The sequence below is a fragment of the Plasmodium yoelii genome (assembly GCF_900002385.2).
Source record: "Plasmodium yoelii strain 17X genome assembly, chromosome: 6".
Taxonomy (NCBI): domain Eukaryota; phylum Apicomplexa; class Aconoidasida; order Haemosporida; family Plasmodiidae; genus Plasmodium; species Plasmodium yoelii.
In genome coordinates this window covers 730965-747450 of record NC_036178.2, presented here as the reverse complement: position 1 = coordinate 747450, position 16486 = coordinate 730965, and the positions used below count along the sequence as shown (strand labels likewise).

At 23.7% G+C, this 16486-nt stretch overlaps 5 protein-coding genes across 5 annotated transcripts; 1 reads left to right on the top strand and 4 right to left on the bottom strand.

Annotated features, from left to right (window-relative positions):
* Positions 1–40: 40 nt before the first annotated feature.
* On the bottom strand, positions 41–1634 carry PY17X_0616700 (conserved protein, unknown function; the record flags this gene model as incomplete). The annotated part of the gene is made up of 2 exons (XM_723199.1): positions 41–176; positions 304–1634. 2 exons carry the CDS (start codon positions 1632–1634, stop codon positions 41–43), a joined length of 1467 nt encoding a protein of 488 aa, XP_728292.1.
* A 2108-nt stretch (positions 1635–3742) lies between these two features.
* On the bottom strand, positions 3743–5281 carry PY17X_0616600 (uncharacterized protein; the record flags this gene model as incomplete). The annotated part of the gene is made up of 1 exon (XM_723201.1): positions 3743–5281. One exon carries the CDS (start codon positions 5279–5281, stop codon positions 3743–3745), a length of 1539 nt encoding a protein of 512 aa, XP_728294.1.
* A 1390-nt stretch (positions 5282–6671) lies between these two features.
* PY17X_0616500 (protein SDA1, putative) lies at positions 6672–9620 on the top strand (the record flags this gene model as incomplete). Its single annotated transcript, XM_022955393.1, has 1 exon — positions 6672–9620. One exon carries the CDS (start codon positions 6672–6674, stop codon positions 9618–9620), a length of 2949 nt encoding a protein of 982 aa, XP_022813176.1.
* Positions 9621–10131: 511 nt separating this feature from the next.
* PY17X_0616400 (uncharacterized protein) lies at positions 10132–12942 on the bottom strand (the record flags this gene model as incomplete). Its single annotated transcript, XM_723203.2, has 1 exon — positions 10132–12942. The coding sequence occupies one exon, from the start codon at positions 12940–12942 to the stop codon at positions 10132–10134; it is 2811 nt and encodes a 936-aa protein (XP_728296.2).
* A 1440-nt stretch (positions 12943–14382) lies between these two features.
* Positions 14383–15909, bottom strand: PY17X_0616300 (phosphopantothenate--cysteine ligase; the record flags this gene model as incomplete). The annotated part of the gene is made up of 1 exon (XM_720676.1): positions 14383–15909. One exon carries the CDS (start codon positions 15907–15909, stop codon positions 14383–14385), a length of 1527 nt encoding a protein of 508 aa, XP_725769.1.
* Between the last annotated feature and the right edge of the window lie 577 nt (positions 15910–16486).

Sequence of the window (16486 nt, the reverse complement as noted above, 5' to 3'; positions counted from 1 at the left end):
AAATTGGCTAGCTGCATATATAGCTTTTTAAACGTTCAATCTAAGAAAAGATTTCATCATAATTTGTATTGTCAACAACACTTGTAAGGAATGAATAAGTAATTGTATCACAAATAAAATTATTGTTGCTGCTGTTTCTTAGTAGCTGGAACATTTGTCTGTTGATAATTTCGTTCCTGTGTGGAAGCAAAAATAAAAAAAAATGAAAAATAAAAAAAAATGAACATGGGCAAAATGACAAAATGAACATGGGCAAAATGACAAAATGAACAAAATGGTGAAGTGCGAAGGCGCCTGTCTTACTGGAGCAAATCCTTTGAGATGGAGAGAAGAGATGACTTGGATTGTAAAGTACAGTTTGTGTTTTTTAAGAAAAGCATGTAATTATAATCCAAGAAACAAACATCTTTATTTTCAATGTTAACAAAAGTACATTTTTTAAAACTATTACATTTATCTTGACTATTAGAATAGTTATGACATTCTATTTTATCCTCATTGTTCATCTTTATATCATCAAAAATTTTTTGTGATAATTCTTCTTCAGTCATATTTAATATATTTTCATTAATGCTATCAGATATATTTTCATTAATGTTATCAGATATACTTTCATTAATGCTATCAGATGTATTTTCGTTTTTATTTTCAAAATTTTCGTTAGAACCCATTTTATGTTCGCTAATTCCTCTTTCACTATCTGTATAAACACTATTAACATATCCATCCCCACTAGTGTCACTGTCAAATAAGTTGTCAAATAAGTTTTCATTTTCTAAGAATTGATTTATATTATTACTATCATCTTCTACTTGATTATTTTGGGGTATATGCATTTTTATTTCTTGGTCTCCATTTCGAAGATTTATATTTTGATCATCCATAAAATTGTTGTTATCTTGAACGACTTCTTCTAATACATATACATTTGTTCCATCTGTTAATATGATTTTTTGTTTATCTTCATTTCCATCTATTTCTCTAGAATAGATAGCATCTACATCTCCTTTTTCATTAGAATCCGTTTTATCAAGTACAGAATCAAGATTAGCAAATAAATCTTCATTATTTTGATTATCTATATCATTGTTATTATCAGCCAATTCTTTATTCGAGTCATTATTTTGATGTAAAACAATTTCTCTTTCATTACTTTTATTTTTAGATTCAATTTCTTTTGCTTTCATAACTTTTTCACAAAAAAATGGAGAACAGCTTTCTTCAAATTCGATTTGAAATTCAGTATTTTCTTCATTATTTGATTTAAGATTATCCAAAAAATTTAAAGTATTATCATTTACTACTGTAATAATAAAATTACTATATAAATCAGATAAAATTTGTTTATTTATAAATTCTTTACTTTCTTCAATAAAATTATCGGACCCAAACATGTTGTCACCATTTTCATTTTCATTATTTTTTAAAAAATCTTCATTTCCATTATTTTTTAAAAATGATTTTAGCGACTCTTGAAATTTATTTTCTTCTAAAATATTTTTTTTATCAGAAACTATTTTGGGGTTAAAGCTTTTTTCAAAATTCAAATCATTTCCATATAATTGTATTGCATTTACATTTGCTAAGAAATATAAAATGACAATACCAATTGTGTTTCCCCAAAGTATTCTCATTTTTTATTTTTTAGGGATTTAATAAAGTGGTGATATATATTGTGTGTATATACAACGTTATAATATATTCCTTGCAATATTATATATATTTCTATTCAATATCTTGCACATGTATAAATGTGTTAGGCCATATATGTAACGCAAAAATGGATAGATGTATGGATGTAACGCAAAAATGGATGTAGTATGTAGTTCACATCGCCAAATACTAGCGCTTTTCTTTTAAAATGGGAGAAAAAAAAAATCGACCATATATATGCAATGTTTAAAACCTAAACACACAATATTGTCATTTTATTGTTTTGGGGTTATATATATAATTAGTGAAAACGAAATATTTAAAACGTTTAAGTAAAGGAGTGAGAAAAAATGTGAAGAAAAAATGAGATATTATATATTTTATTAGTCATACAATTGTTAAATTAATATATACATATTTATTATACATATTTATTATACATATTTATTATACTATTTATTATACTATTTATTATACTATTTATTATACTATTTATTATACATTTGTAAAATATAGTAATGAAATAAAAGCCAAAATGTGCGCAATAAATTTACATTACTATTTGAGATGCCTAGTATATAAGAGTTAAAATTTTTCCATTTATTTATATATATGCTGAAAAAAAAAAATTGTTAAGGCTATTATATTTTGCTTTCATTTTTTTAATATATTTTCGTTAACATTTTTATAGGTGCGTAAATTTATATACTATGCATGTATATATATTTCATAATGATAATAGTAGCTTAAATTCACATATATAATTTTGCAATTTTTAAATTGCTGAGTTTCAATATTTGGGGCCTTTAAATAGTGCATTTACAATATACGATAATGGTATGCATAAATAAATATATTATATATATTAGTATAAATATATATGTATGTATTAATATTATATGCCAAATTGTGTTCACCTTTTTATAAGCATATAGCTCGTGCTATCAAATGTGGATATCTTTAATTGTATCGAAAATTATTTTTTTCATCTACTTACAAGTTTGAAGAGATATAAAAAATAAATAAAAATACACATAAAATTTAATGGGAAAAATAAAATAAAAAATGAGAATAAACAATATTATATGAAAAAGGGTAAGAAATAAAATATATGTATTTATAATTTATTTTTTTAATTAATATACATTATTAATTATCCTTGTTATTTTTGCCCTTGAATTTTTCCAACAAAAATTTAAAGCCCATTTATTCGCAGGAAATACATTACTACTTCGCATACACTTTTGCTAAATGGAAGCATACATGCATACTTACATGCATAGATGCATACGTATTTATACGTTCTTTATAATACACGCTTAAATTAAAATGGTAAAGTTTGTGTGACATTATAAATGCTTTTCTCCTTTTCTTTTTCTTATTTTTTCATTTTTTCTTTTTCGTTTCGATATTTTATTATTTTTCCCCACATTTTTTATGAACACTAAAAATGTTGTATTTACAAAAAAAAAACAAAAAAGAAACAAAAAAGAAACAAAAAAACAACCATTTATATGTTTGGAATTATACTCTAACAATTATACTCTAACAATTATATTTTTGCAATTACATTTTTGCATTACATTTTTGCATTACATTTTTGCATTACATTTTAACGTTATGATATTATTTTTAAATGCGTTATAAGAAATGTCAAAATTTTCTCTACTTTTTTTCACACCACACTTAAAGGCGCATTTTTAATATCACACAGATTTATGGGTTATCACAAATATGTGTATGTACATATTTTTACTAACTTTTTATTTATATAACTTGAAATATATTCACATTAAATATTTATAACACTAAAATATATAGTTAGATATAATATTAAAAAATATATGTATTTTGTAAAATTGTTATTATTTTAAAAAAAAAAAAAAAAATATATCATCAAAATCATACAATATATTTATATACAAATAAAAAATGAAATTAATTAAAACAATGAAAGAAAGCAAATATATTTTTAGTAAATTTATAAATGTGTTTTTTTATTTTGTATGTCTTGGGCGTTTTGAGATATACATTTTTTTTCTTTAAAGCATCTAAAATTAGATATCCTCAAATATTATAATTATTGATATTAATTTTCAACTTGTACATGAACATATTCCTGTATATATCTACTTAGATGTGATATATTTGTTTTTTGTTTTATATTGTTAATATCATATATATCACAATTATTTTCACATGTATATATATTTATAGTCATAAATTTTAGATTCATTTGTGGTTCAGGATTGTCTAAATTATTATTTTTGATTTTTAAATAATTAATTATTGTAGATAAAACTTGAAATTCGAAAACTTTTCTTTTTTTACATATATAACAATTTGGTATATTTTCAAAAGTAATAGGTTTTTTTTTATCATCATATTCTTTATAATATATATTATTTTTATTTTTATTTTGGAAATCATCTGTTGCATATAAAGGATTACCCTTATAAGAGTATCGAATAATTTGTTTAGGAAATCTAGATATCTTTTTAATATAATTTAAAAATACATTATCTATTTGCCTATTCTTAAATACATCTTTTTGTATATCTTCCATTGCTTTCATTTCAGATACATCGATTTCATCCTCATTTTCCACTGCATCTGCATTGTCATATTTTTCCACTTTTTCTACCTGCTCAGTATACTCTTCACTATCATCAGAATAATTATCAGATCCTATACTACTACTTTCGCAATCATATTCGTCATTTATATTTATTTTATTTTCTAAAATAATTATATGTTTTTTCATTTCACATTTTTTATGATATTTTATATTTTTTTTTTCTAAATTATTTTTTTTATCTTTACATGGTATACCACATCTATTACAACATAAAAGATATTCTACATGTTTGTCAAAAATTTCTTTATTTATATTATTCATTTTGTTTATATTGCTAGATTCATTCTTTTCAGTTAATTTCACATCTTCTTTATTTTTGTTAATAATGTCAGTTTTATTTAAAATTAAAAATTTATGAGGAGGTGTATTTCCTAAATCGTCAGGACATATAGTGCTACATATATCAGTAGATATAGTAGTTGAATTGTTTAAATCTTCAGAAACTGTTACTAAATTTGTTGAATTTAAATCTCTGTATTTTGTTGCATCTACATCTGAATCGTTATCACTAGAATCATTTTCTGTAGATGTAAATTCATTGGGTTCATTTTCAAAATTATTTGAAATTTTTCCATTTTTTATAATTTCTATATTATCATGATCTGATTCACTAGAACTACTATCATTTTCATTCGAATTGGTATTCAAATTACTAGCTAAATAAAAATTATAATATGGATTATTTCTGGGCAATTGGGTTCTAAAACATTTAACTTGATCTCCACATTTAAAACATACAAATAAATATAAACATCTATGGAAACAATGTCCTATATTATCAATAGGTGCATATATTTGCAATAAAAATGATAATAACTCATTACATAGTATACACTTAAAGGTATCTTCTTCTGGTAAATTTATTCTATCGAGCCAGTATGGTTTCCCACCTATTTTTGATACAAACTTTTTTTCTATCCCTTTTTTATTATTATTCAATTCCTTAAATCGCTTCCTTTTTTTAACGTATCCAAGCAAAACATTCTTCATTATGCAAACAGCGATGGCAAAGTTTTAGTCAAAAATAAAGAGTAAAAAATAGAATAAAAAATAGAGTAAAAAATAGAGTAAAAAATAAAGAGTAAAAAATAAAAAATAAAAAATAAAAAAATACAGATGCATATACAACGTTAGGAAAAAGAAAGGCAAAAAACCTCGAATGAACTGGTTGAAATGGTTGAAATGGTTGAAATGGTTGAAAATATCTCTTTATTCAATATTTCATAAAAAATATAATTTTTATAAATCATCAAATTATTAAAACCAAGTTAAAAATAAAAATGTAATATCTCGAAGCAACCAAACTATAATTGGTTCCAAAGGCATTTATTAAATTTGGTCAAAAAGCTAAAAAAAATTATAAGCATATGCCATTTTAACTCTTGCTATTGTATTATCCTATATCTATATCTATCTATACCTCTATATCTCTATATCTCTATATCTATATATCTATATATATTTATATATTTTTTGCTATATTTTGTTTATTTTGTTTATTTTGCTTATTTTGTTTATTTTGCTTATTTTGCTTATTTTGCTATATTTCGTTACATTTTTATATTTTTTGCAAGAATGGAGAATAAAAATGAATTATTTAAAATCTATGCGAATAATAAAAAATAAAAATAAAAAAAATAAAAATAAAAAATAAAAAATAAAACGGCTACAACTATTTATTCAAGATTTTTTTCCTATTTATATGATCCAATTTGTTTTTTGTAAAATAAAAAAAATAGGATAAACCGGGTCGCCCTAGATTTAACGTTGTTTTTTTTTTTCAAAAAAAATAAAGAAAAATAAAGAAAAATAAAGAAAAAATAAAGAAAAATATATATTAAAACATAATTATATTTATGTATTTTTTTTTTATTTTTTTTATATTTTTTTATATTTTTTTATATTTTTTTTTATGTTTTTTTATGTTTTTTTTATTTTTTTAAACTATTTGTATTTATTTAATAAATGGAATTTTTTATATGCATACAAAATCATCAGTGAGGATAACATATTTGAAAATATCACATAATTGTTTTATAAGATAAATAAATATTTTTGTAATTTGCCAAAAAAATTCAGAAGATATTTATTCTTGAAGTGGCTTTAAAATAAAAAAACGCGAGCACAAGAGTTAGAGATAAAAAAATAAAATAAACTGGAAAATAAGAGCCAAGCAGCAAGCCAATAAATACAAGCCAATAAATACAAGCCAATAAATACAAGCCAATAAACAACAAACGGATTGGTGGCAAAATACAATATTCGCATCTTTCATATAAGCCCTTTCCTTGACTACCCAATTCAAACGCAGTGGAAGTGAACAAAATAGTTATTGGGTTCTATACATGCATAATATTGGAAATAGAAACATAATTAAAACATGAACGATGTGAAGGCGAAGAGACAACGGGTTCTGAACCATCTACAACACAACATCTATAAAAATGCGGATCTCTATAGTACTGAATTTTATGAGCAATTCGATAAATTCCTTTTTAATTATAGCATGCTTTTATTAAACCCGTCGAAAAAAAACGAATTATTGTGCAGCCAGTTAAGCTTTTTATGTTATACAAGCCACTTTTTTAGCAAAAAAAAAAATGAAAAAAAATTAAAAAAAGTAGATGCAGAAAAGGGTCTAACCAATCAAAACGGAATCAATGGAGAAAGCAAAGAAGATGGCGAAAATGGCGAAAATGGCGAAAATGACGAAAAGGACGAAAGTGATATTGGGAACTATTCGGACATAAGCATAGACTTCGGAAGTAGCAGTGATGGATACGAGGATGAAAACCGTAGTTGCAATGTAGATGCGAATAGCGATTCATCTGCTAGATGTAGTAACCCCTTACAGAATCAGGATAATATAATAAATTTAACAAATGAAGGAAAAAATAATTGTGATATAAACGAGGAAGAAATTGTTTTTCAAAAAAATATAATAGAAAATAAAAAAAAGGAAATACTAAATAGATTAAGTGAGCAAGCAGAAGAAAATATTACATTAATAACACAACGTGAAGAACATAATAAGAACCCATTATTATTATATAACGAATTAAATGAATACATAAATTTATTAATGATTAAAAATAAAGAAGATATAAATTATGTTGAAGAATTATATTTTTTATGTTGTCAATTAGTTATACAATATAAAAACAATTTATATCCAAGTATATTATTAAGTATTGTCAAAACATTTAAACAAATAAAAAAATATATAGATTATATAAAATATATTCAAATATTAATATATATGAGTGATATTTCGATTCACAAAATAAAAGGTTATATATATAAATGTGTTAGTAACATAGTTATATATATAAATAAAAAAACAAAAGATGAAAAATTAAAAAATTCAGTTTTAGATTTATTACATGAAGCTTTTGCTGAAAATAGCCAAAGAAAAATTATAAAAAAAAAATATTCATCTAATATAGATAATTTTGTATATTTTAAAAATATAAAAATAAATGAATCTATAAATAATTTTGCATGTAGTATACTTATTGAAATGATCAAAAAAAATATTTATATCCAAAAAAAAAAAAATATAAATATAATATCTGAAGGAATATTTTACAAAAATTTAAAAATAGTAAAATGTGTTGCATATGCATTATTAGGAAAATATGATATTAAAGAATTTTCAATAAAAATAAATAAAGAAATTGAAAATAAAAATAAAAACATTGATGAGTTGAAATCGATAAGTAATCAGACACATCAAAAAATGACAAAAGCTAAAATAAAAAGATTGCATCTAAAAAAAGGCAAAATTATGGATGAACTATCTAATAATAAAAATTCATCTGATGATGAAAAAGATATATATGCATCTAATTATGTTAACTATTTATTTATAGATTCATTATTTGATCCATATTCATTTGCATCTAAAATATTTAATATTATATATACAAAATATAGATCTAATAATAATAATAATATCAAAATTTTACTTTTAAATATTTTATGTCGAATATATCAAAGATATAAAATTATAGAAGAAAACTTTTTTATCTATTTTGAAAACACAATATATCATTTAAAAAATAAAAATACATTGTCAAAATATTTATCAATTTTTATTCAATCACTACATGATGATATACCAATACAATTTGTACAAAGAGTTGTCTATGTGTTAATAAAAAAATTTTTAATTTTAAATTTATCAGAAGAATTTGTTTATTTAATTATTAATTCAATTATCGAAATTATTATTAAATGTCCCAATTCTTTAAATGATGAAATATTTGATTCTGTTTTAATATTTAAAGATTATAAAAATAAAAATATTTCCATCCTTATTCGACGATTTATTAACGTTGCAAAAAACACAAATCCTCATGTTATGTCTAAAAAATTATGGGACAAAAAAACAGCTATGTTGGTTCAGCGCGAAAAGCTTCTCTCAACCTTACCCTCAACTCGACACGACCAATCTCTCTTACAGTATTCCTACTTGCTCGATCGAGCCTCGAGGGGCAAACGCGCTCGTGAGGAGGAAGAGGCAGAAGTAGATGAGGAAGAGGTAGATGAGGAAGAAGTAGATGAGGAAGAGGTAGATGAGGAAGAAGTAGATGAGGAAGAGGTAGATGAGGAAGAAGTAGATGAGGAAGAAGTAGATGAGGAAGAGGTAGATGAGGAAGAAGTGGATGAGGAAGAGGCAGATGCAGAGGAGGAAGAGGCAGATGCAGAGGAGGAAGAGGCAGATGCAGAGGAAGAAGAGGCAGATGAGGAAGAAGTAGATGAGGAAGAAGCAGAGGCAGAGGCAGAGGCAGGTGGAAAGATAAACGGGAGCCGAAAAAAGGCAAGGAGAGAAAAAAAGATAAAAAATGAGTTGATGATACAAAAAAAAAATGAAGAAATATTAAGCGAAAGAATATTGACAGATGACGATTTTAAAAAATTAAAAAAAATGAAAGAATATATTGAAAATAATAAAAATATAGTTTTGTCCGAATTAGCAGAAATATGTAATGATGAATATGAGGATGATGATGATACAGATAGTGACAGTGAAAAGGAAAAAATAATAACAGAAGATCAATTATTATATAAAAAAAAATTAAAAAAAAAAGAAATTATTAAAATTAAAAATACAACTAATGGAGAATCTCGATTTAAAACCAACAAAGAAAAGGAAAAAAAAAAATCTGTTATGATGCTTATGCAAAAATTAAAAAAAAAAAAAAGTGCAATAACACAGTATGGGAAACTTAAAAAAAAATTAAAAGGAAAACTAGCTGCTAGAGCAAAAAAACGACAAATCATAAACAAGCGGGTTGCTAAGAAATTAAGCAGGCGCAAAAGATAGCTATAAAAAATAAAACATAAAATAAAGTGCAGAATAAAGTGCAAAGTGAAGTGCAAAATGAAGTGATTCTAATTTTATGGCCAATAAAACGAATATTTCGAAAGAGGAGTTTTAAACCCGTGAATAAAATAAATAGGCAACTAAAAAACGTCTTACATATTATCATTGTTTTTTATTATATATATTTTTACTTTTTTTATTTTATTTTATTTTATTTAATTGTGTTTGTGTTTTTTCGTGTTTTAACATTTTTTGCATATCGATAAATTGTGTCTAACTCAGGAATCTTTATCCCCCCCCAAAATTTTTAATTAATTTTTTTTTTTTCTCTGTAAAATAAGAAAAAAAAAACAAAAAAAAAGAAAAAAAAAATAGAAAATGTGAAAATTAAAATGAATATCAATGATTCAAATAAATGCTGAAAGAGTTACAAAACAGCAGTTTATTTTATTTGAATTAAGGAACTTGATATTTCTATTTAAGCAGATGCAGATGCAGATGCACAATCTTGCTAGTCTTCATCAGATCCATCAGAATACGCACAATTCCCTAACTTCAAGTTTAAGTTAAAAAGAGAAGAATGTGATTTTTTAAAATTATATTTAACATTTTTAAAATTTTTCATAATAAATTTTTTTTCGCTATAATAATTGGCTTCGATAATATTGGCTCCAAATTTCCTACCACTAAGTTCTTTTCTTGTTTTAGTTGCGCCTTCGATAGTTTCAAAATAAATAAAAGCGCATCCAATAGAACTAAGATCATAATATGGATGCTCTTCAACATTATCAATTTGTTCATCTTGGTTATTTGCTTCTGCTTTTTCAACACGATCGGAATTAAATTGTTCATCAGTTTCACTAACTTTGCAAGGAGAAGGCTCGCCTCCATCCAGTTTGCTTTCGCTCCTTTCCTCCATTTCCTCCATTTTGCTTTCCTCTTGCTCCGATTTTTTAGTTAGGTAGTTATAAGTATCTAACGAAACAATGGGCAAAACGACTTCGATAACAGACCCATATTTTTCACATTCTATTTTTATATCTTCCGAAATTTCTTTATAATCTTCCGGATTTGATAATTCATCAAAAGTAGCAATTTTACTTAAAACAATAACTTTTGTTGGAATCTGTTGGGAAAGAATTGAATTTTTATTTTGCATATATTTCTTTTTAACAAGCTGATTAATTGTAGGATCATTTAGAATCTCATATTCAAATTGTATTTTATAACTAGTATTTTGATTCAATATTTTATGAGCCTGTATTGCATTTTCTATATTATTATATTCAACAAGGCATATATAAGTATCTGAATTTTCTTCACCTTCAAAAAATTCAAAAGTTTGAATATCTCCAAATGCTTCTAATAATTCTTTAATTTTATTTGTTTCATTATTTTTAGAAATATTTGATACACATAATTTTTGTAACTTAATCATATCAACAGGAAGATGATGATATTCATTTTTATTTTCATCTTTATTTTGATGAAAAATAGCAAAAGCTTTAATTCCTACTAACCCTTGTGATAAATAATATGTATCTATAGTAGGAATTGTAGCAGGTGGAATAAGTTTTGTGTATTCTATTGGAAACGTTTTTGGTCTTCCTATACGAAGATTATTAGTATAAAAATAGATACCATTTAATAACATACAATTTGATGTATCTTGTAAACTTCTAAATTCAACAAAAGCATATCTTGTATCTCCACGGATACATGCTTTTAAACATATATTTTCATTTTCATTTTCTTTATTATATAATATTAATAAACATGTATTTAAAAATTTCACTATTTCTTGTATATCTATATTTTGTGGAATATTTCCAACATATAATTCTCTAGCGGTTTTTTCAGCATTTGCATCAATTGTTGATAATCCTAATTCAGGAATTCCAAATGCTGTTTTATATAATTGTTGCAAAGATTGTGTATTTAAAAGTAAATTTAATGGATTCTTATTCAATGTTATATTTTTCTTTTCTTCCAATAATATGTTTCCAGGGTTTATAATTAAATTATCACCACTTTGACTTGAATTAGATGCAAATATATTAAGTAATGATGATGGATTATTTAAATTTATATTTGGTATAATTTTTCCAGCATTACTTAAAATTGTATTCGTTGCATTTAAAAGTAAATTATTATTTTCAAGGATATTATTATTGGTATTTTCAGAAGAAAAATTACTTTTTTTTTTTTTTTTTTTATCATTATCACTATTATTATTATCTGATTCAGAATCAGGAGGAGAATCAAATTTATAATTTCTTTCTCTACGTTTATATTTTCGATCTCTTTCTCTATCTCGTTCTCGATCTCTTCTTCTTTTTCTTCGTCTCCTTTCACTACTTCTATGTCTATCTCTTCTTGATCTTTTATCTGAATTTCGATGTTTTCTTCTTCTTCTTTCTCTATAAGAGCTTCTACTATGACTTCGCATTTTTTTTCGTTCTCTTCCACTCTCACTACTGCTTCTAACGCTACTTTGGTCTGATTCTTCATTGCTATCGTCGCTTTCGCTTTTATTTTTATTTTCATTTTTATTTTTATTTTCATTCTTATTTTCGCTTTCATTTTCATCTTCATCTTCATCTTCTTCCCTCTTTTCAATGGTTTTTTTTTTTTCGTTCATTTCTCGACTTTTTTTTTCGTTCATTTCTCGACTTTTTTTTTCCTCTTCAGAATCATCACTACTATTACTATCTTTAGTTTTATTATCATCCCTTTCTCTCCTCTTATGTTTTTTATTTTCTTTTATTTTTTCATCATCTGAACTTATATTCCTATGTTTACTACTCTTTATACGAACTTCTACATTAGTATATGTTCCACGAAGTTTGTATTTATCTCTGCCTCTGTCTCTGCTTCTGTCTCTACTTCTGTTTCTACTTCTGTCCCTGATTCTGTCCCTGCTTCTGTCTCTTCTTCGTTCTCTTCTCAGTTTTTCCATTTTTTCGATATATTCTTTTTTATCCTTGATATCTGACTCATTACTACTACTTCTATCATCACTACTACTACTACTATCGCTATTTGTATCTTCTTCTCGTTTTTTTCTTTTCATTTCTTCATATTTCATTCGTTTTTCTCTTTCTCTATGACGTTTTTTTTCATTATATTTGGTGTGTTCCTCCTCTTCTTCTCTCTCTTTATTTTTTTCTCGATATTTCCCCCTTTCCTTTTCATATTGTATTTTTCTTTTTTTTTCTATTAATCTTTTTCTTTTTCTTTCTTCATCATCTGTTGTGTTATCTTGATAAGTATTATCATTTTCATTTGAGCTATTATATTGTTTTTTTTCAATAGTTTCCATTTTAAAAAAAAAAAAAAAAAAAAAAAAAAAAATTAGATCATCTCTTTCTTCAGTATACTATACGTTCTTATATTCTTCCCTTTTTTATTTTGTACATCATATAAGTTTAAAGATTTTTATTAATATAATGCGTTAAGGATAGAAGAAAAAAAAAAAATAAAAAAAAAATAAACGAATAAATTATTACAAAAAAAAAGAGAAAGTAAAATTTAGAATAACAAAATTTTTTGTGTTTTCTTAAAATTTAATTAACAAATATTATTTCTTTTTTTTTATAAAACGGAATTAATAAATAATATAGGGCGACAATAATATTTATTATATATTTTGTATTTTTCCCCTTTCTCATATTATAATATTATATATATATATATATATATTATATACGTGGTATATGATGAATAAAACATTTTTAATTCGCAAATTTGCTATGTATGTATAAAGCCCATATATATATATATATATATATATATATATATATATATATGGTATACTTCATATTATTATTATATTAATTTTTGAACAGAATTCCTAAAATCACAGCAAATTTTGGCAAACAAAATAAACACTATTTTCTGCATAGTAATAATTGTATATCATAAGGTAGCCAGAAAAAAAAAGAAAAAGATAATAAATATTAGAATAGTAAAATAATACAATTTTATTTTGTTCAACTTTATATAGATTTATAAATAAACACAAATAAAATAGCTTTATGACCATTTTATTCACAATTTTTTTTTTTTTTCTCATTTCTTACCCTTTTTAATAACACTATTCATCATTTTGTTGTTTCTAGTTTTACTCGTAAAATTTGTTTATAAAATAAAAGGATAGAAATGATGTATCTATATATGAAGAATATGCTGAACTATGATTTGGGTTCTTAAAGAAAAAAAAAAATATATAAAAATAAGTAACATTGAAACAGTTTAATGTATAATAAAACAAAATGTAATCGTATCGAACTGTTGATTTGATTTTATTTTTAAATCATACATTTTTACTGCATTAAAAAATTATACAATTAATGGTATGTATATAAATTGTGTTATAAGTTTTTCGGTGTGTATATATATAATTTCTATTATATATATATAGATAAATAGATACATTTTTAATTGGACAAAAAAATATGTACATTATAGTGTCGCCACTATGACGGGTAAACATGCAAAATCACAAACCCGGATCAAAAAAAGTCTCTACTACATTGTAGGTTTTACTAAAAAAATAAAGAAAGCAAAGCAAAGAAAGCAAAGAAGAATGCTCATTTGCATTCACACTATTAGCTATATAGTCAAACGATTTTATAACATTTTTGAGTTATATTTTTTGGATGCACACTAGGTTAGCTATTTTAGTTTTCCTTCACTCCTCTGTATATATTTGTCTTTAAATTTTATTTGCTCATAAATATATATTCATTTTTTTAGTTGTTTATTTCCATAATTTTCTATCAATCAAATGATTATAAATGTGTTGAGATATTTCATATTCAATATTCTTAACATTATCACTTTTTTTTAATAAATAATAATCTTTCGTATTTTTAAAAATATAAACATATTGATATCTGTAATTTAACAAGTTTGCTATTAATATATCTGAATATTTTACTCTATCACATGCCTTTTTTAATAGTACTTGTTCATTATTTTCTAACTTAAAACTACAAATATTTAAAAGAGGGAAATGTTTATGTATTATTTTATAAAACTTTGGAGTTAAGGCCATATTAAGATTAAGCCCATTTTTTTTATCACTATCAATTTTGTCTATACTTAATTTGTTATATGGTATATAGTAATCACTTACAGCTGCACACAAAATTATTATTTGTGACAAAGGACGAAAAAGAGCGTCATTAAAATTGTAGCTATTATTTACACTATTTTTTTTTTTTTTTTTTTTTTCACACACAATATAGCTAATTTTGTTCATAAAAAAAATTATTTTATAAATTTTTTCTTTTAAAGAAATGTCACATTCTAAAGACACATTGCTCTTTTTATTTAACCAACTGTTTAAAATTTTATGCATATCATTAATAAATAATTTTAAATCAGTAAATAAATTTGTTTCGTCTTCAGGATGTTTTTCAAATATTATATTGTCAATTGTTTTATTATTAAACTCTGTAATTTGCCTTAACACGTTCAGAAAAAAACCATCATTAATTAATTTACCTGAACTGATAAGATTTTCTAATTCGCTATTTAGCAAAAGATTATATAAGCTATTTAACATATGATAAACTTTGTCATATATTTGTTCTGTGGATGTAGTATTGCAACATATTTCGGCATTTTGTATAACATCCGAATTGTTTTCAATATGTGAAATATTCTCTATTTCGTCAAATTCACAATTTTTATAATTTTTGTAGCTTTTTGAGAATTTCTCCTTAACATGTTCATGTAAAATTTTGCAAATTTCAATTAAGTAAAAGGCATAATCAAAAATCGTTTCAAAAGGAATACAAAAAAGATTTTTTTCATATTTTCTAAAATTTTCAATATCACTAACCAATAAATTATTATCTACATTACTTAAATTAAAATATATATTTTTATTTTTTATTTCAAAATTATTTAATGTAGACAATTGCTTCAAATTATATTCAAAAGGCTTAAATGTACCTTTTCTGTATAAAAAAATTACTTTTTTATTTTTCAAAAGAAAATATTCTCCTATATGTGCTCCTCGTTTTCCTGTTGAAAAATTTTCAACACTTCTTATTGAGGCATGTTCTAGTGAAACTTTAGTTCCTCCAGAGGTGACCAAAATTATTTCATTATTTTGTTCATTTTCATTTTCATTATTTTGTTCATTTTCATTATTTTTGTTATAGTCATAATTTTTCTCGAAAAACCTACTTTTTAGTTCGCCCAATATATTATCCAAATTATGAGGTCGTAGTTCCTCATTGAAAAAATCTGGGTAGTCAGAAAAATATTCCTTCATCGTTTTTTACTTAACAATGTATGACTTGTTCATATTTATTTGCTTACATGTATATACTTTTCTTAATTTAATTGTTTTATAATTTTCCTAAATAATTTGTAAAATATTCAAGATATCTTTAATTATTTCCACTCGAAATATATTCAAAAAAATTGATAAAAAAAAAAAAAAAAAAAGCAATGCATACAAACTCGTCACATTATTTTAGCTATCTTTTTGCAATTTTTATTTACAATAATTTACTCCAATTTTACTCCAAATTTATTCCAATTTTATTATACATGGTTTTTGAGCATATGGATATATATATATACATTCTTAAGATCGATGTTATTATCATATTTTTTGTTTCCTTAAAGGCAATGAAATATAATTCATAGTTTTTTACTTATTTTTTTGCATTATATATACCCAAATTTGTCGATAGCTTTTTTCCATAATTTATTCGAGTCACATCATCGCAAAAGGAAAGAATTGTATAAATATTCGCAAACAAGTAGGCAAAATAAGCAACTATAATAACAAAACCACAATACGAAAAAAAGCCGCAGTAATAAAACCAAATGAAGATGCTTCT